We start from the raw sequence: 21,574 nt of genomic DNA on the forward strand, positions 1-21,574 counted from the left end.
GCCAAGCTTTTGGCACAGCACTGAAACGCAGTGCTATGGTATGCGATGTACTTTAGTACTAGTACGTTAGTAGTGCCTTAATGGATGATCAAAGGGATCATTTGTAATGCTGGAACCTGTGCACAGGACCAATCATTTCCACATATAAGGTCTTACTAAATTTTAGTTGAATAAGCATGCTTGAAAAATACCATTTTTATCCTTACAAAGCCAGTGAGATAAAGTTTTATAGCCAAAAATTTGATCTGAATGGAAGCATCTCTCTCATGGATAGCACAGAGATCTAAGCCTGTTTTTCTCAGTATCAAGTTTTAACCAGCAGAGCACTGCTCTCTGGCAGGAATCAGTATCTGGTGCCCCCCTTCACAGAACACCTCCACCACATTGTGGCCTGCAATGTTGAGACCTCAGAGCTTGTCAGACACTTGAAAAATAAGCGTACCTGATTTGGTGAGTCCCTGCAAACCTGCCCACGCACAGGGCAAGTCCTGGCAGCCCAGGCACACGCAGTGCTGTTCCTGCAGAGCCACCCTGGGCTTCTGCAGCCAGCTCAGGTACACTGTTATTGTGTCCTTCCAGGGAGCACGGGGAGAGCCTGGCTGGGGGTGTCTGCAGCTGCCAGGTAGACGAGGCCTGAGCAAGACAAAACATTGTAATTAATCCCATCAATCATGCAAGGTGATACCAGGGGTGGCATAGTGTTTTCTGATCCCTGCAGTCTGGGCCCTGCAGGCCCAGACTGCAGGCATCCCTATCCCTGCTGTTGCTTTCTCAGCTATATATATCAGTAAGGGTAAAATCACACCCATTAAAAAAAAAGTCTGTATGGAGTAGTTGAAAAACAAAGAAAGAGGAGCCAGGAAGCTGTCCTTTCGTGACAGCATGCTTTAAGAGAAGGAAATGTTAATACTTCAATGGTGTATCTCAGATTGCTCAGCAAATCCCAACAGCACATGAAGACTTGAAATCACTGCCTTTGCTGCATCACTCCATCGCAGGCTATTTGCAATTTAAATCTGAGCTTAAACGATGTATTTTCCAATGAGGGCAAGGAAAAATCTGGATCTGTTCCAGAAACCTAAACACTGAAGTTCTGCCCTGGTATTTGAACTTCAGTACAGGAGTAGAACAAAGCAGGGACAACGTGCTCATCCTCCTCGCTCTGGCCACAAAGAGGAGTGCCTGCAGGAGCTCTTAGCAGAAGCTGCAGCCCCAGAGCATGTCGAGGGACGGCCAGATACTGACCCAGAAACTCCTATCTGCACCAACTGCTGCAGAGCCCATGCTCTTGACCAGGGAATCAGCTTCTCAGCCTGACCCCCAGCCTCCAAGGAAATGAAGACATGACAACTGACATGGCATCACCATGCCTGCATAGCTACTGCTGTCATCCTGCGCCTCTCCCACCTTTTTTCAGTGGGGGCCAGATTTAAAAAAAAAGAAAAAAAAAATCACAAACACACCAGTCCCACCCCAGTTCCAAATCACCAGGTTAAATCTGTGAGATAACCAAGCCATGTATGCATGTGCATGCCCAGCGCCTCCTTGGTACCACTCAAAAAGAAATGGCTGCTGAGAGAAGCTACACCAGCACCCCCACCATCCCCAAAATACACTCTGTTGTTCTTCTTTTATCCTGGGAACCCCGGTGAGCTGCAGTCATCACTCAGAGCTGCAGGACTGCATTAAGGGTATGAACGACAGACTGGCAGCACTGCCCCCAGCCGCTCCTGCCGGTGGCTCAGGTGCCACCCTGGCTCAGCTTAACTGGCTCTCTGCACATCTCGTCTGCTAAAAGCACTTTCGGGAAATTAATAGCTACTTTGGGAACCCTGAGCACTCCACCCTGTAATATCCCACAAAGCGTACTCTGGAGACAGAAACCCAATGACATGTCACATTTGCAAGGGAAAATTTAACTCTAATAAAGATTAATACACGGGGACTCACCACCACATTTTTTCTAATTGCCTTTCATTACCATTCTCAGCAATCTCAAACAAAACAACACGGCCTTTTTTTTTTCCTTCCTGTTTTTGCCAACCAGGGGCTGCACAAGACCTAGCCAGCTCTCGCTCTATAAAAGCAAAACGTACTGACGACTCTGATACTCCAAGCTCTTTGATTCCAAAATGTCCTGCAACAGCCTCTGCCTAGAGGAAAAATTTCTTTGCAAAATTGGAGCAGTGCAGTGTGAGCTATTTGTGGCTGGAAGGGGATCCTCCTCCCCTGCGAGCACCTGCCTGCACTGGGGCCACCGGCACAGCACCCTGGGAGCTGCTGTGGGGGGCTCAGCACCGGGGTCAGCCTCGTGTGCCGCCATCACAGCATCTTACCCAAGGTCATCTTCCAATCTTACAATTGAGAAGGAAGGAATCCCCAAAGAGACTGAGGCTTTGCAGAAAGCCTCCCCACTTCCCCTCCTGTGAGGGACACGTTATATCACGCATCTGGCAATGTCTCTAAGGAACACTGTGCTGGGATCAGCTGGCTCCAGCTACGCCACTGTTACTGGCCTCAGGTGGCAAAACGCAGGAAATGGTGAGACTTGCTTTGTAAAGCGATCTAAGATGCCACGGGGTTTGCCTATTTGAGGCAAGGCAGCAGGATTTCATTAGCCAGGAGCTCAAGCCTTTGGCAGCTCTTCCAGAAACCAGGGATTTAGCCTGTGGGTAGTTTAAAAGCTAAGGAGATGGAGGAGCTCTCATCTTCCAGCCAATTCTCTCCTAGCGTATCGAACACCAGATCTTTAGAAGAACTGCACAGTTGAGAAAATTAGTCCTGACTGTTTTAAGTTTCATAGGTGTTAAGTGCATCAAACAAGGGAATTATACCAGCTGTAGGGACGGACAGACCCGACGGGAGCCTGCTCTCACATCTTACAGCTAAGGATGAGCACAGAATACAGAAGGCAAAACACTTCCCCACCCACCACGAACTAAGCACTGCCAAGGGAAAAAGCATTATGTAGAAGGGAAGGATCCTGTCAAAGACCAGAGCAGACGGACTTACTTCTGATTCTCATGATCTTAAATCAACAACAACCTTCCAGCCAAATCTTTATTTCTTCTCACACCATTTTGCCTTTGTTCTTTAGATCCTCCCCCATCTGCTACACTAACATCTAAAATTTGTTTCCCTAACTGCCGGAGAGCCACTGAAGCCACCAGTGCAGTAGCATGCCTCCTCTGCTCCTTCACCTGACCATCGAGCACCAACAATATTCCAAAATCTCCCTGAGTGCTGGGCAACTCAGCTGCAGATACCAGATGGCTGTTCTGTGAATTCAACACGAGCAGTGTAAGCAAAGGAGCCTTTGAAGGCTGTTTTATTTTATTGAATGACATTTTGGTGTTAAGATAAAACAAACAAACAACAAGCATTGTACCAGGAAATTCAGACTGTACTGATGTGTGGTAACATTTCCTGGACAATGCTGGTGACTATAAAATCTACCGCATCATCACAAAAATGATAAAATTGGATATTTGGGGCAGCTCTGGGCAGGGAGCGTACTCAGAGGTGCCTCAAACCATGGGATGGGGACAGCCCATTCCCCACAGAGGTCTCAGGCCATTTGCTTGTTCCTGTGCTAAGAAGGCTCTACCCCGTACCTGAATGCCAGCCGGACTGGGGCTTAACTCCTGCCTGCACAGGGGCTGTGGGGGAGCTGCCGGGCTGCCTCTCCTTGCAAACAAGGAAGAAACCCGCAGAGCCAGGGCCCAGGTGCCCATGTATCAGTGCACTAAAAATACCTCCAGAGTGAAACCATAGGAGACCAGCCAGACAACATCTATTTCTTCCCTTTGCCAAGTGTTAAGAAAAGACAAAGGAGAAAAATCCCAGCCCAGGAACAGGTTGGACCAGCTTTGCCACATTGCTGGGCTCTCCCTGCTCTCTAACATATAGAAGGGGTTTTGTCTACCCCTTCCAGACTTTGTCAGCACCGTGAGGCACCTCCAGCCCCTGCCCTGGGCAGTCTTTAGCCCACTGCCATTCGCTTTTAGGGCATCTCCTGCTCCAGGGGCTTGTCCCTAGGTGAAGGAACAGCTATGTGAAATATACGCTCACCTCCCAGCTCTGTCCAAATTACCTCCCCAGCCACATGGCTGTTCTCAGCTCCTGCACAAATGCTGGCACGAGGCAGCACTTCCAGCCTTATCCAGGGCTCCAGAGGTGCACAAGGGAGACAGCGAGGTGTTATCATAGAGGTCAGACAAGTACTACAAATACTGTACCAAACTCACAGTAAAGTGACAGTAAAGGAACAGTACTCTGTTCCTTTAGAACATCTCTCTTTGTCTATTAACATTTTGAACAACGCTTTTACTTTACCTAAAATTACCTACAGGTCCCTGCAATGTCACATGGATTTCTGCAGTGATCTCCTTTTGCCCTGCTGAGCTGGGCTTCTGAGGACAGCAGCTCTCATCCTGAGCTGGGAGCGTGCAGTACCCCGCTACTGCCTCGGCTCTTCCGCAGACCTCCACACGCAGCACGTGGAGCTGGCTACTTGTTAAATGCAGCCCTGAGAACAGGGCATCAGAGGACTTCCCGGGGGAGGGGGGGTTCACACTCATATATGGCAATTTTTTCTGTGGGGCCAGGAGGTACCTTCCCCCATGGGATATTTCCTGCCAGAGGCCCCCACCATAGCTCCTGCACTAACGGATGGAGCAGGACAGACTTCTACTAGACAAAAATGTTAAACAGAACAGGCTGGGAATATGGGCATCCAGTGAGAATCTGGAGAACCTCAGTTCATTTTCTACCTCCTGGGGGTGCTCTGCCCACAGGCTTGGAGCCATTCAGAGGAAGGAATGGAATCCTGACTCTTTCTGTTAAAGCCCTGTCACTTTCCATAAAAAAATAGTTTGAGCTCCAGTGGTTAAGTATAAGACGAAGGGCAAGACTGACACCCCTGCATGGCTGCTGAGACACCTGCCTGGAAGCTGATGGTCTCCATCTGCTGCCTCTGTGCCAAGTCCGGGGCAGAGCCCAGCAGCCCCCTGCAACATCAAGGCCTCCCGAGGGGGTGAGGAGATACGGTGCTGAGGTGACTGAGGGCCAGCGAGTCTACCTGCTTCCATCATTTTATTTTTGGGGCCTTGGGAAACGGACGTGTGGATGACTGAAGCTCCCCGCAGGGCTCTGACATACAGGCAGGTGCTGGCTGTGCCAGCCCCTCAGCACAGGAGGGCTCCAGCCCAGCCACCAGCACAGTGACCCCAGCAGGGCTTCAGTAATGCCAGCACCAAGCTGTCCCACCGCGCAACGTGGCGCTGCAAATGGTTGGGAGGGTCAGTGTCAAAACACAAAGCCATGTGGGATTTCAAGCCTACCCCGTGTCAAACACCATCTGCATGGGACTTGAGGATCTCACATACAACAGGCAGTTTGGTCCCACTGTAGCCAAGGTATAAACCAAAGAAAAGGTCTTGAACACATGGCTGCTGGGTACAAAAATAACCCAATGGGACTGTAATGCCTACAGTTAGTAAAGCGTAATGGAAATGGAAGAGGGGGACTCACTTTGTCTCCTCCCCTTCTCCCAAGGGAACAACAAACCTCCTTCACACTTCTTGGCACTGCTACTCAAACGCCTCCTGTTCCCCACACTCACACCCCCAAAGAGCTACCTGCAAAACACAGTAGAACAAACACCCGCTGGAGCTACTGCAGCATAGCGGAATGACTCCTTCAGCTCACGTTGGATTTGGATACTGTCAGTGTGTTTCAGAGCTGCCTCCAGGGAGATCTTAAAGATGGGACTAAAATGCAGATATAGCTAAGGACCACTTTTATTAAAAAAAAACACACCACAAACTAACCACCCCAGCGTATTACACAGACCTGTCACTTTCTTTTAATTAGTTCCCAAGGCCAGTTATCAAAAGGAGTTTATGTACGGAAGTGGTTAATGCAGCACTGTGACACCTGCCATCTCCCACCACCCACACAACTAACGCAACCCACGCTGGAACCCTGCGTGTGTCAGCCACGCGCACTGGGAGGGACCCAGTGACACCTAGCGTTCCCCTGAGCTCAGCTGCCAACAAACGCCACTGCGCACATGGACAGCCTCCTCGCTAAGGTCAGGCCCTATCTCCTGAAATACACGTTATTTATTTGCTGCTTAAGTACAGTTATTTAAGCAGAGCTGTAAATTATGATGAAGGCAATTCACTTTTACAGAAACCAAACCCGACAGTGCACGGACCAAGAACCACTGACAGAGCACCTAACGTGTTAATGCTGAGAAGGGCCAGAACGGTTACTGGGACGTCTCTGGTTAGCTAAGCTGGCACCAGGGTCTATGCTATGATAAGCCATAAGCAGTATTAAAAATTGTAATGGTAATATTGAAAAAGAAAAGTGGTAGATGATTTAGAGCAAACTATAGGCTTTCTCAGTTCCATAACAGTCTTAATATTCTTTTTTTCAAATTAAAATTTAGAGTAGTAAACAAATATACAGACATAATATACTTGGATTTGTTAAATATGAATGCAGGGGAAGGATCTAGACCTCATGGATGTACAGAGTTCTCTTAACCTGCCTTCCACCCCACCACCATCTTTTTAAATTTTTTTTTTTTTGAGAGCTATTTCACAACTTGGTTATTTCAGGGGCTGAATTTGTGGCTGACAGTTCTTCAATAGCAAATGGTTTATGTGAACAGAAGAGCCCCATAGGGAGGTGACTGCGCCTGGTCCCCTCCACCTAAATTACCCAGCTCGCACTTCCGATTGCAAGCAGCAAAATTAGGGGACAAAATCCAAAGGGAAGCTGCCAGCTGGAAACCCGCACGCGCTGTACCCATGCTGCACAGACCAAGCTGACCACCACGGGGCCACGTAAGGACATGCCACTGCAGCTGGCCTCAACGTTGTCATCTGGAAACGAGCAAACACGAGGCTTCGGCTGACCCCTCATTTCGCTGTACTACAGCAGTGATTTATAAACATGTCCATCCTTGGCAGACCTGTTGTGGTTGAAACCTGCCGTGTTAACCCAATGATTTAAATCCATTCAAGATCTAATATCACTATTACTGCTACCGTACCAATTTGTTTCTACTTTAACTGCAGTTTATTTCTCTTTGATTAGTGTCACAAAGACAAGTAGTAGCTTTGTCTTCAAATTTGTCTAGTCATTTCCGCTTGTTTTTAGTAACATTTACTTAAAGACTTTCTTATGTGCTCCCTTCAGGCAGAAAGTTAACAAGCTGCCCTCTTTCCAGCGGGAGTGCTCAGCACCACTTAGGCTTGGAGCTCTCACACTTCATCCCAGATATTTAGCTTTAGTGATGATGACGTTCTGGGATTATTTCCCTCAAGGCAACTTGTTCAATTAAATCTAGGTGCAGACCAACAGGTACCTGCTATCTCAGCGCTGCCAGTCACTTCGCACTCCAGCACAGGGACAAGCCTCACTCTCTCCAGCACGCCGCGTGGTTTCTCTATGCTTTCCTGCCTCAGATGCGGTTTCTGGCCTGAAACACAAGAGGACCAGGTGGCCACTGACTTCTGCTTGTGCAGAGAAGTAGGTCTTAATGCACCAGCATGGACAGGCCTCCTCCCTTTCCACCTTTGCTGGGCCTGCACAGATGAGCAAAGATTACAGAATTAATCTCATAATAAGAAAAAGCTCACATCGACTTCAAAAGTAACTATTTTCATAGGCTGAGATGCAGCACATACCTCAGCCTCACCCTACCACACACCCCGAGGGAAGTTCCCAGAGATGCCGTGGGGACCGTGCTCATGGCCAACGCATACCCACTTGTGCAAATCTGATGCTGAAAAATAAATGAAAAGCATACGCACATGCCTTGGAGCCAAACCACGCTTGGTCTAGCAGCAGCTGGATGCTAGGGAGAGGTGCTGAATTAGAGCTTCAACAGCACGAAGTCAGGTTTGTCATTTCCCACAGGAACAGCTGTCTCCTCCAGCGGGCTGATGCCTCCTCCGCGGGTGCCTCCAAGGGCAGCAGTGGCTGTCCCCAGGCTGCTCCCTGCCTGCATGGCCAAGAGCTGGCTGGTGCGAGTGGCTGGTGGGGCAATGCTGACGCCAACCTGTTCAGGCACTGGAGTGACACCAAGACCACGTTTCACACAGACAGCTTTATTTTCACATTTCCGCATGTACGCAAGACAATGTTCTTTGTCTTGGGATGTGCTGGTGGATATACTGTACCCTATATAATGGAGTGTTGCAAGTTTTTATATATGTATATATATACACATATATATAGTCTAGCAAAATTTCTTCTGCATTTCTCCGTGTGCCAGAATGGATGTTTTCAACAAACCAGAGATAAAGGGACACTGACAGGTTTTATCTTTTCTCATCTCTAAAACAGTACTTGTGTTTTCTTCAGCTTAATTACCTGTCATCTGTATGTACTTAAGAAAAAATGCTGAAGAGAAAAGAGATGTCTATAAGATTTCAATTTTTACTACTCCAAAATATTATCAGTGATGCAGGTAGAACATTTTTGAACTCTTATTTACAAGGGCCAGACGATCAGATAGGTGTATGCCACTGCACCAAATATAAGTGTGTCCCCGAACGCGTAATGGAAATAAATCAGTAGCATGTAAATGTCACAGCAGAGTTCAGCAGTTTAACAGCCTCTGTGCAGCTAGATATGTTTACAACAGAGTCTTGCTTTTAAAGATTTGGCTGTACATTTTTAACCTGACAGTGTCCCTTAAGAGAAAAATACATACTGGGCTTACAAAAGGACACCCTCCTACAGATATTTTCTTTTTATTATTAAAAGCAACATTTTTAAAACCATTCAACAAAATTTAATACAAACTGCCATCAGATAACAGCATTTGTAAGAGTGAAGCTATGCGCTGCTGCTCCATTAACATGGCTTTAGTTAGCACAAATTGTATTATCTGCACTTTTCCTTAAGTCTTTCACGGCACTTCCATGAAAAAGAAAAAAGGTCATGAGGCTGCTGCTACCGTCTTACCAGAGACCACACGTGGACACGAAGATGTTTGTTCTCGGTGTGTCGCAGCCAGGCTATGCCAAAGTTCTGCCCACACTGCCTGAACCTTGGGATATCCGCACCCGCAGGTCTATAGCTTGACTCACAGTTGTGCACAACATTGCAATGCATTCAAAGTAACAGGAAAACGAACACTGACAATAACAGACATGTTACATTGGTTTTTTTTTTTTTTGCATTATCATTAATCACATTCCTATTTTCAACAGATTGTTGCCAAAAATGCATGTGAGAAAGGCTTTTCTAGAAAACGCTGGCATGAAAATGTGGATTAATGCTTATAACTAGTGAAACAGTCAGACTTAAAATTCAGACATTATTTAAACATTCACAATTTTGAGAAAATTTGCACAGCTGATAGCACTGACAGATAGTCTAACTGTAACTTAGAAGCCAGCATAGCAACTACCTTCCACGTGCTGGCAGTAGGATTTATGATGGCATGAGATTAGAATAGCGTACTATGTTTTATTTAGAAAGCTGTAGTACTAAGTATTTGCCATAAATATTGCAAGCCCCATTTATGAGTGACAGGAGGCTTTGCAAGTTTACAAACTAACGTTCACTGAGAACATAAAAAGCAAACCCAAAGACATTTCCATGCAGAGTACGACTCTCTCACAGTCACTGGATCTCTGTCATCTGCTGGCTGGAGCACACGTGCCATGTACATAGATGCTGCTCACGGAAAACCCAGAGGCTTTCTGGGCACTGATGCACACAAGTCTCTGGCTGGAATGAGTGGGATCATAGACAAACACAGGATAATAACTGGTTTCACAAAGGCAATGACTGTCACGGCCAGAATTTACAATTAGAGCTATGCGAAATACTGCTACTGTGTGGTACTTGGCAAATCCTTCCATCTCAGCTACAGCAGACTCCAAGGGGAGCAGAGAGGTAGCAATCTAGGCCCCAACACCAGGTATGTGCAGGCAGGCCCTGGGCTCCTGCAGGACCACAACTGAAGCTGGTTATGCCCCGGGGGCACAATCAGGGCCAGCGTGGCTTTTAGCATCTCCCTCTGCCTAGCACAGCCCCATCATTACTGGGAACTGCAGATAGCCACAGCTGAGCAGAAGAGGAGATACCATGACCAATGGTCACTACCAGTAGCCTGGATTCAGCAAACTCAGAGTGACTCCAGAAATTAGTTTAACCCCAAGGGACCACAGTATCACACCACTAACCATGTTTTTGTTCTTTTGAAAAGGGCATGGTCAAATTCTGAAAATGTTTCAGGCTACACATGCCATCTCATGAGCACATCTAGAGCATCACTGTGAGAGGAGAAAGGCACTGTACTAGCTCAATACAAATGTTTTGTTTTTTTTTTTTAACCAATGCAGTTACCTGCTTAGACTGACAACAGACAGATGGTCTTTAGGGATGGAGGAAAAAAGCAGGTTACTTATTAGATCAAATCGTGTCACTTGCTAAAGTGATTGCAAGAAGAATCGTGAAGAAACAGTGTAAGCGTTGTGCATTACTTCAGCTATAACCGATGTCTTTATCAAGTGCCTATTAAATAAAAACCAAATGGAAAACACTGGACAACCAGAGGACAAGGCTACTCTCACAGCACTGCATCACTTATGTGAATCCCAGCACACTACTGGAGCTGCTACGCTCCATACCCTTGCTAGAAGGAATGGATGGTATTTGCGTGAAGGCAATAAACACGACAGACGGAGGTGCCATATTCCTGTGTGCACGTAGCTTCTCCCAGTTGAACACCACTTTCGATGACCACTGGTCAACTCAACGGAATATAGCGAAGGACCACATAGAAGCGTATGCAGAAGCACAGTAAAAGGGGAAAATGTCCCATCTTGAAGAATAAGCATAGTATTACACTAGTACTTATCAGGCCCTACTTCTATAATCAGGAATATTTCAATAGATTAAATTTTTATAAAACATAGGGCTACAGAAATTAGGCATTCTATATATTGTGTTATAAAAAGCTTCCACTTACATAATATTTAAAATATATCTTCAGTGCCAACAGTATAATTGTAATATAGTATCTGATATAATAAAAATATATGCTTACTGGACAGGAGCGATGTTGGACTATGGCAGGGGATACTCTTTTGTGTGTGGTTCGAGCAGCTGGCAAAGATGTTCGCTCCTTCCCTTCATTTCTCAACCATCAGCCGCCTGGAAACTGCGACAGCACTGTGGTGTGTTACCTTTCTTAGAGTCCTTTGCAAATCAGGCTCTGACATGTTCCTCAGCTGAGGATCTACCGGGCACAATCCAACCTTGGTATATATCCATTACTTGATCTTTTCCGTTTTACTATTGGAAAAACAAACAAACCAACAACCCCCCAACACAATGCTCTACATGGCATTAGTACAAGTCCTATTTCCTTACAAGTCATGCAATTGCCTTGTAAGATAAAAAAGATTCTGATAAAGAAGGTATTAAATTACCCACAGGGACACGTGGGCCAGGCAGATGATTCTGACACTAATGTCAACCAAGTAACCCCAATTAATCTTACAGGGCACTTTGTGGATGCCAAGGTCCTTAAGTGAAAACACAGCTGCCTCACCTAGGCTTTCTTCTACCCTAAGTAAAACTGGAAAGCTTAAATAAATCCATAGAGTGAAGAACACTTTTCTTTAACATCCAATGTAAAAATACAAGCATTCAAATGAGGCATCTAGGAAGCATGCGCCTAAGTACAGCCAAAGGACCATCGCACGGTGCTGCTGAGACGCACACTGAAGAATCACTTGGTGTCCGACTATGTGCTGGGACTGCAGAGGGTGGCTGGGACCAGAGCAGGTATTTGTCTTCCTGTACCAGCCCTTTTAAACCTGCCTGATCTTGCAAGAACTTACCATCACTGAACAGGATTTGTTCTGTAGTTTGAAATTTACGTACAACACATTTTGCTCCTTTCTGGCTAACCCTGGCATGAAGTTCCTCTAGTTAAAGTGTTCAGGCATAACCACCAAACTCAGCATGGTGGCACCAGTGCATGTGAGAAGAGAAGCAGGATCTCTGCAGAAATGGGGATATTGGCTACATGGGCTGTCTGTTAACGTCCTATGTACATTTACTGTTCATTTCTACAGATTGCCCTGGTAGATTTGATTTTTTTTTTTTTTGTCAAAGCAGATTAACGGCAAGGCATTCATACAACATTTTGCCGTGTGGTAGTATGGACTGAGCTTTTCACTTGTAATAGATGACTGAGTAAGCTATCAACATGTGCTATCATATGTAATCAAGCTTGCTAGATTAAAGCAGGACTTGTGGCTAGCAAACAGAAGGGTGTATATTACTCATAGAACTTCTAGCAGCAGCTCTCTCTTGTCAGGTTTTATTACAGTATTTGCATGCTTCCAAAATGAAATAAAGGTCCACCGACGTCTCTTGGGGAGGAGAGATGGGATCAGTTGCAATTGGTTGCCATTTGGTTGGAGTTGTCATACAAAATCCTCACACACTGGCTGAATCGACTATGGCTGAACTGTAAAAAGCTTTCACTCAGAAAGGAGGTCTTTGTTACACACAGTCTCTGACTCCTCCAGCGCTCTCCAGACATGGCTACATCACGTTCTCAAAGAGCTGTAAGGATCGCATGATATTGTCATCCTGAAAGCAATGAGAAGACATTTTCAGCACTGATGAGCACAACTCCTACCTGGGCATGGCACAGGAGGGGCTCTGCGGGTGCTACTGCAGCAAGGCTTGCTTCTGCAGCACTTTGCATCCTCGATGAGCTTAAATTGAGTCAGTAGTTGGGTCCTCATTCAGCAGAACAGTCCTCTCTTATTTTGGCACCTTAGCTGGTTTGAGGCATGCAGGCACAGACTTTTCTCACAAGCTTGGCTTTCAGCATGGGCTGTGCTTTACTGAAGAGAGCCAGACACCAGCATCAAAGCTGGTGACTGTACAGAGCCCTCAGACATTGGTGCCCACTGCACTGCACCAATCCCGAATATGAAGATGTGTACTTAGCTTAATGTGCTTTGAAAGCCCAAGTGAAATTGCAGTTTTTGAACTGCTAAGTAAGCTGCCCTGAAGGCCCGCTTCCTCCCAGAAATGCCACCAGCTCAAAATCAGAGCACGGGAAATCCCAGCCTCTCTGAGGTTTGTAGATCCAAATGAGAGAGCTGGAGACACACTAGGGAAATACCAGATTGCTTTTCATGGAGCCCTGAAATTCTACTTTGAGGTAACAACCAGAGTAATATTCAAAAACAATGACGACTTTTTTTCCCCGGGAACTGTTATTCCAAAAGTTAGAATAACTGTTTGCCTGTACCACAAAAATAATTTCCCAAACTCTAACTGCTCAAGGCAAAGTGAAGGTGCTTCGACACTAAGACCACTAATCACACAGTGAAGACAAATAATGAATATGAAGAACAAACTACAACACAAATGCTCAAATTAAAGATGAGGTCAAAAATAAACTAAACAACCCCCCCCAAAATTAGACTTGCATTATGCATCTGCTACCAAGGATCTGACCCCTGAAATCCCTTCCTGAGAGAGCCCTGCATGTTGCCAGAGCCAGACCTAATGCAGGACGGGTGGGAAGCCAGTCTAGCAACCTGGGGTGAGCATTCACATTGCTCAGGTACAGAGCTCACGTCTGACTGCAGAACAAGAAAAATTCTGTGAAAGTAAAATGCACAGGAGGGCTGGTATGCAATTACTTGCACCAACGTAAACTTTCTAAAATGCAGAGACCATTATTGTACTCATTAAATAGAAGATATATCTCTGATCAAACTTTCACGCAGTTAATTACAGTCTAAAACAACAGACACTTGGGCAATTGCATGTTAATGCAGATGCTTGTCTTTGTGCCAGTGCTAAAAATACCAGCCAATATTTATCATAGCCAGCTTAATGTATGGAATTTGCAAGAGGAATTTTGCAAGAGAAAGCTCATTCCCAAAACAGAAAAAAAAAACCCTACTGCTGTGATGATAGCATTTGCTTTTAATGTTTGACCTCAAAAATATCAACTAGTTTCGTAAGTCAGTGCTATAATTACAAGGTTTTTGTAACCTTGGGCTCTCTACAGTTCCAGCAACAGAGTACCTGGTAACAACGTCCGGGGCAGCATGCTGAGACTATGCCAGGCTCTTATAAATAAATAAATAAATAAAAAAATACTGAGGAAGGTTAAGGGCACCATGAGCTTTCTCAAGAGTTATGTACTTGTCACAGAATCAGGTACTGCTTTTATTTCCCCGAGTGAATTGCACTGGCTACCAATACTGGAAACGAAGGGGACCTCTCTTGTGATCAGTCCAACCCTACTTCCCTGATCGATTGCTTGCTTCACAAGGCACCACCAATCTTAAAGCTGTTTTTTATTTTTCCCAGAGAGCAAAGGAAACCTGAGATCTTGAGCAGCATCTCCTTCAAATGGAGTTTGTCCAAAGTGAAAACAAATACTCTGGCATGAGCTAGACCTTTCATTGCAGTTAGAATTTTGTCCTTACCTCCTGACACGATTCAATAAACTCATCTAAAGTTACAACACCATCTTTGTTTTTATCCATCTTCTGCAAAATAAGAACAAACATTTTTTGTTTCCACAGATAACACTGCAGTTATAATACAATAACATTTGATGCAACTGGAATAAATCTAGGGCCCTTGACAAGCCTAGATTACAGACTCAGTGTCACTGGTTAAATTTGCTGACAGCTAAGGGCTTGTTTACTCTGGTATTTGGAGAACTTTTGAGGTCATCTCCACCTATTCCCTCCTTAACATATACAGCAACCTCTGCCCATATTACATCATTTATTTCTTCACAGCCTTGCTAACCAGCACCCGTATTCCTGTCTCTCTTTATGTGCAGTTGAGAGAAGAATCACAAAAGGACTATGACATGTCCAGAGGCTCCAGACTTGCTGCATTCATTATATCCCATTGCAAAGGGCTGAGTTAAGACAACTGGAGCACCTTGGACTCAGGAATTCAGCAGACACTGAATTAGGCTGGACAGCTGCTAGGGTTTGTTTTGGGATGCATAGCAGGGAACAAATATCAATGAATAGCTCAAGAGTTAACAAATCATCATCAGAAATCAAGTAAGTACCTGGAAGAACATTTCCACATGCTGCCTCGGAGCATCTTCCTTGAGCACTGGATACGTGTACTTTCCCATCATATCATAAATTGCCTTTACTATATCCATCATTTCCTGTAGCAGTGACATGACAGCAAAAGCACAACAGGGAAATTAGTTGAAATGATAGCACATTTATTTATTTTACTGCCCTTTTCTTCAACCTCTCCTATTATGGAACAGCACAGACGTCAAGCTCATACCTGCTGTCACTCCCAAGGCCTATACATGTGCATGCAGACACATGCATCATCAGTTATGAGTTAACCCCAAAACCAAGCGCTGCAGCTTTGCCACAGCTGTGGTGGAGGCTCCTACAGTGCCCAGTTTCCTCCTCTGGTTGGGCAGCACCGCAAGATGTGTGCTGTGACATAGGAGCTCCTGGGGATGGTCCTCAGCTGCGAGCTGCATGCTTGGTCCTAAGCACTGCAGCACCAACCCTGTCCCAAAGCCTCACAGAAGGCCAGGGACCTTCGTGGCAGTCACTGGGACACTGGCCCTTCTCCACACTTTACCCCAACTGTGGCATGACTCAGTGACCAGCAGCAGGAACTGCAAACGCTCCAGGCACACAAAATAGTTTTGAGGAAATAGACCAAGATGTATTTGCAAAACATTCAGGTTTCCATGCTCAAAAACAAGGCTTCCCACAGTGGGAACAAGCAATACAAGACAAGAAGATAAGACCAGATAACACAGGATTTTGAAGCAGTACTGGGGAGTTGTAGTGCTTTGGGAGAGCCCACACCATCCTCCCAGCACAGCCAGAAGCTCCTCATGCCTCAGGTACCTGCTGTCACCATCACCCTCCCCCCTTCAGAAAGGTTGCATTGCTCATAGATGTAAGCAAGATTTCGCCTTAATTAAGGCAGTATAATACAGAAAAAAACATCTAAAAATCATGCAAAGCAAGATCACTGCTTTTACTTAGGCACAGATACTCAAGTCCAGTCTCGTATGCATTTAATTAACTGCATGTAAAATTAAATGTGCTATGCAACAGAAATCAGCTCTTCAGAAATCAACCGCACGTGTCAGAAGCAGCCTTACCTCCTTGTTTATATAGCCATCCTTATTTATGTCATACAGATTAAACGTCCACCTTAGCTTTTCATGAACTGTTCCCCTCAACAGAATGGACAGTGCCATCACAAAATCCTGGTTCGAGGCAGAAGAGAGAAATTAGAAATTTTCTTAACATCCTTTTCTAACTCACCTTCTTCATAATGACAGTCAAAAGATGGATCTTTTTAGGATAGATGTATTCTCTGACTGAACTCAATGGACATAGCACCACCCATAAGATGACTAGAGCAGTGTTAATAAACGTGTCTGAGGGGTCTAGGAAAACCCCAAGAGTCCTCAGTTATTCAACCGCAGCCACTGTAAAGGCTGAGTTTATAAAATGGATCAGGCAGCTGAGCAAGGCTCAGAGGGCAGGAAGACCTAAGAGGCGCTGCAGCCTTAAATCCCCCAAACGTTGGGGTGAGGGGTCTGAAAACAGCACAGGCTTAACAGAAGACCCAGTCCCAGTCAGGCTTAGATTCCAAGGTCGATTACAGCAGTGGCTGCTCAGACTTGCCAGGAGCAGCACGAGGTGCATGAGGCCAGGAGCTGGGACCACTTCCTTGCTACCCATCCACATTTATCATGCTTCAAACTCTAATTTCTGCACAGATGTAAGCATGGCAAAGAACATGTATGATTTTTAAGAGCATCATTAGATGCTCCAGTGCAATGCCCCTCCTAGCAATGGGCTGCTGCAGGAAGCAGCCGTGCAGACTGCTGCCTCCTGGTTAAACACAGCTGGATTTCAACTGCAGCAACAGGAGCTGATGCTTTCTACCCCCCAGCCCAAGCATGCTAGCAGTGTGGGTGGGACAAAGGAGGAGGAAGATCAAGCAGCTTCTCTGTGCCCACCTTGAGAAGGATGGAAAGGTTCCAGGCTCCTCTGTAAGGCAGGGAGCCTCAGGTTTTGTCCTCTGGCAAAATACAACAGATTTGACCAGATGCGATTCCCACCACTAATTACTCAGTCTGGGACACAGCATTTTAATTGTATTTTTCGTTTACAGTGAAGTTATTGCTTCCAATAACTTTGATTTATTGTTTCTACTGCACAATGGCTCAGGCACCATAAGCAGTATCGCTATAGGGATTTATTAGTCCAGGAGGCAGTTTTCAAACTAAAACGACTGTACCACTCCTGGTATCTCATTTAACATACCTAGTCCTCCCTATGTTACCTCTGTTGGCTCTGCATGGGGCAGTGCACCACTTTGTTCCTTTTTACCAAGGCTCAGAGGAATTAAGATTTGCTTAACAATACAAAAAAGGGGACAAAATGCTTGTATTTGACAATCACTAAAGAGACAGGTTTGCCAGGAAGGAAAGCTCAGCACTTTTTTTTTTTTTTTTTAATACCTGCCTAAGAATTCTGCTGTGTCTTAGTCTATATAGGTTTCTGGAAGTCTCTTACTGTTCTCCTGAGCAGCTGCCATATGCAAAACTCCCACCGCAGCCATCACTACAGAGATGCACATATACATGTGGCAACATTCCCGCTTTACATTTGGTAAATGAAATAATTTCCTCAGTTGCACCTGGAAACTAATGGAGATCTTGGCTGTTTGGTGGCAAAAGCAGGACTGCCGATGATTTCCAGTTTTATCACCTCAGTAAACTGCCTTCAAAACCATGAAGCTCATTCTTCACCAGTCGATGACTTAGCATCTTCCTCTGTTGCCACCTGCACCCCTACCACTAGGTGTGTGAGCTCTAAGGACAGCTATTTGTAGCCACAGGCCTTTTAGTTACGGGGTGGATTAGGCTTTCCTTAGGAACCAGATAGCTGAAAGCCTTGTTCAACATCTCAAATAAGCTTAAAAAAATATGTAGTATATTCCAGGAACATACCAATGTAACCCTGCAATGTATGGTAGCTGCAGAAAGCACAAGACTTACCGGCTTTTCTTTGACATCCACATTATCTGTGCCACTCACTGGTCTCTCTCCATACAGGACCATTCCTGACCTTTGTTTTCTCCCACATAAATCTCTGCATTTTCTCCCTACAGGATTAACATTTCCTGTGGCACTAACTAACATGACCTGTATGTTTCTTCAGTAAATGGAAGCATGTAACACCCTCTGCATTAAAAGCCTTTACTGAACTGAGTGAGATTTTAAAACATCAGCTGGTTTTAGCCAGACCTCTGGCGCATAACCCAGGAAATCCTACCAGTCTACAATGAAAAATGGATGGAGAAGCTAAAACACAAGACGGAGAGAAGAGGCATCAAAACAACATGCAAAACAATCACCTCAAACTTCACTGAGCCATTTTGTGCAGTGTCAAATGCATTGAAGAGATAATGGGCATACATGCTAGCATCTGAAAAACACAAAGGGCATTGATCAGTACAACAGTTCATTCGTTATACTCTAATACTCTAAGCAATCTTCATGACCTCATTTTCTTTCAGGATAAAAACAAACTGTATAGCATCACCAGATATTCTATGAGCTGGTAAGTATTAATACGGACTAGCGTACACCCTGCACCACCCCACTTAAAAAACAGCCTTGGATGCAAAATCTTATATTATGGTAGACATGATCTGGGTTATGAAGCTGTGCTTGAAAGGATCAGCAAAACCAGCATGTAAGTGCATCTTGAGGCAAATGTAGTACAAGCTTCAGCAGGAAAAGCAGGAGCAGCACCAGAAGAGGGACTGAATCGTGTGTGCTTCCTTCCTCTGCCTTCTGCTTTGTGTAAAATACAGCAGAGGTCCCCAGGGACTGTCCAGCCCCAGTGGGATCTAGTTCCAGTAACACGAGTTTGGCCCACGGCTGTTAGAGAACAATCTCATCTGAGACTTCTTCATCCTTTCCATTCTTAAGGTGGTGGTTTCAAAAAATCTTTCCTATTGAGCAGAACAGCTCCTATGGCCACATGAAGGCCAGCTGCTACCCAGGGAAAGCACTGATGGTATGCAGAAAAATAAAACCATTGTGTGACCTGAAGACCTTTACTGGCCTGTTCTCCGCAACTCACAGCACTCTCTGGGTTACTATAGACCACCTTTTGAAGAGGGAAGTAGCTGACATTAAATCCACATAATTATTTCATTGCTATTTGAACAGCCATGCTCTCGTCTCCCCTATTCTTTGCCTCTAGAGCACAGCATTAGTCAAGCCTGAGTCTTCACAGGCTGTGTATGGGTGCTTGGGGGAAGCCTGGTGCCTTGTGCTATGCCCGCAGACAGGTGGAATGATCCAGCACCTCCTTGCTCCGATCTCTATGAAATCATTAAATAGTTCCACATTATTCAAATCTGGGGAACTGTAAAGTGTGCAGAAAACTTAAATACTTAAGCTACTGCCATCCATAAAGATAGAATACCTTGGACATGAGGAAAAAAACAACTAGCTACTTCATTTTTAAGAGAAGGGTTCAGAAATAAAATAGCTCTACAAGAAAAAAACACAGAATTATTAGTGGGACACTCCTACAAAATAAGTTTTATTAAGATAAATTGATTATCTAAAATGCTAAACAAGAAGGTTTTTGTTTTGTGCTTTTCAATAGCATATAACACACAAAGAAATACCAGACCACTGGTAACATCTGGTGACAGATTTGCAAAACCAAAAACCTGTCAAGGAGAGGAGCAGGGTGTAACAGAAACATCACAGCCAGGATGACACTTTCTGGTAAGTCAGAGGTACTTCACTATCTCTGGGATGCACAAGTTAATCCATGCAAGCCATAAAAGTGAAAGATAGTCTTTGAGAAATCTGATACCTCTGAATTTATAACACTAAGGTTACACAAACCATAAGGGAGGAGTGGGGGGGCTGCACACCCATCACTTATTTCATTCAATTGGAGAACAATATCCCCACAGGACGTAACCAGTTAGAAGAACATACAGATTCTTGACAGTTTTAAAAGGCAAGAACATACATTATCTGTGAGTTTTAACGCGATACTTCAATATTCCAAGTGTATCAAGTGACCTTACTTTAGTCACACTAACACCAGAAATAATCATTTCAAGTAGTTAGGTGTTCACACATCAACTAAGAACTGCACCAAAAATTTCAGGGAAGTTTTTATTAATTTGCAAGCCAAAATGAGGTCTGAAATCCTTCTGTGCTACCTAGTACACGCACAGCAGTCCAACAGCAGGGAAGCACAAGCACACTGAGGGGAAGTCATTTACCTTTCTGCTGCCCAGAAAGTCAGTACAGAAAACAGACTCAATCCCCAGTTTGTATCTCATAGTAGAGCAGTTTAGTGAAGAATAAAGAGCTGACAACAACTAGCAATCTCTAAAGTAGGTTTGTCTATACTCTTGTGAAATAACTGTTTAAAGGGCCTAAAATAATTTTCTTCCACTGCTGTTTGTGGTTTTGTTTAAGATCCTGCAGACCTTAAGCTCAATTAACTTTTCTAGTACAGATTATCTGAAGTAGTTTTATTTCTAGCACAAAATAGTAGTTTTGCAGCCAGTTGGCCATAATGAATGTTAAGGCATGCTTCAATAAACCTCACAAAGTATTCTGCTTACCTCCATGAGGAAAAAACTGTGCATAGATCTGTTTGAATGTCTCTTCATTAACAACCCCACTAGGACATTCCTGTTGAAAAACCAAAACAAGAAAAAATAATCAAAAAACCACCCCAGCTCTGTAAAGGTTCATTTGCAAAACTCTACAAGCCCAAAGAGAGCAATTACACAAATCGCATCCCCGTTCCCACAGTGTTCTGGATGCACAAGCTGTGCAGCTGAAGAAATTAAAATAATTCAGACTGCCATTTCATCTTAAGCATCTCATAGACTTGGTTCACCATTACCAACATTTTTAACAGTGTTTTCAGCAGTGTTTAATTCCTGTTTTACAAGGCAACCTGGAAAGGTAGCTCACGCCTTCTGTCACACGAAGCCCTCATCTAATAATTCTAAGTGATGCTACTGCCAGCTAACACTTCCCCATCCCCATCCTATGCCTCCACATATATTAATTCATTAATCTTCAGCATAAGACTGTAGCCAGATACCCTGACACCAGCTCCATGGAGGCTAACAGCACATACCAGCAAGTTCTTGCAAAAAAGCTTACAAGTATAAGGCTTCAGAACATGACATTTTAACCTGTTTATCTGGGCAACTCAAGTAAATTCAGGAACAAGTTTACCTTAGTTACGTGCAAGTGAAGAAGACAACTGCAGCTTGGGAACCCAGCTCAATTCCTGACCCCCCTGCTGCGCTGGTGCCAGCTCCACGTCTCGCCCGGGGCAAGGGACTCCACTCCTCCAAAATGCAGCTCTGAGCCTGCCCCGGCTAAACCCAGAGGAAGGTCTGGAACCTCAGCTGACCTTTGGGAGCTGGCCTGATCAACCCCGCCTTTTTTTTTTTTTTT

General features: G+C 44.8%; 1 protein-coding gene across 10 annotated transcripts in view; it reads right to left on the bottom strand.

Annotated features, from left to right (window-relative positions):
* Window positions 1-21,574, bottom strand: part of KCNIP1 (potassium voltage-gated channel interacting protein 1) — a 256,038-nt gene that overhangs the window by 2,842 nt on the left and 231,622 nt on the right. For all 10 annotated transcript variants that reach the window (XM_083798237.1, XM_083798238.1, XM_083798243.1 and 7 more), the window contains 8 exons: window positions 20,722-20,791; window positions 18,469-18,539; window positions 16,196-16,303; window positions 15,116-15,220; window positions 14,511-14,573; window positions 7,830-12,642; window positions 7,382-7,495; window positions 443-633 (listed from right to left, as the gene is read on the bottom strand). In XM_083798237.1, coding sequence (XP_083654363.1) covers window positions 12,595-12,642; window positions 14,511-14,573; window positions 15,116-15,220; window positions 16,196-16,303; window positions 18,469-18,539; window positions 20,722-20,791 — 465 coding nt within the window. In that variant the 3' untranslated portion in view covers window positions 443-633; window positions 7,382-7,495; window positions 7,830-12,594. The remainder of the gene's footprint in view (window positions 1-442; window positions 634-7,381; window positions 7,496-7,829; window positions 12,643-14,510; window positions 14,574-15,115; window positions 15,221-16,195; window positions 16,304-18,468; window positions 18,540-20,721; window positions 20,792-21,574) is intronic.

Source organism: Anser anser (assembly GCF_964211835.1).
Source record: "Anser anser genome assembly, chromosome: 14".
Taxonomy (NCBI): Eukaryota; Metazoa; Chordata; class Aves; order Anseriformes; family Anatidae; genus Anser; species Anser anser.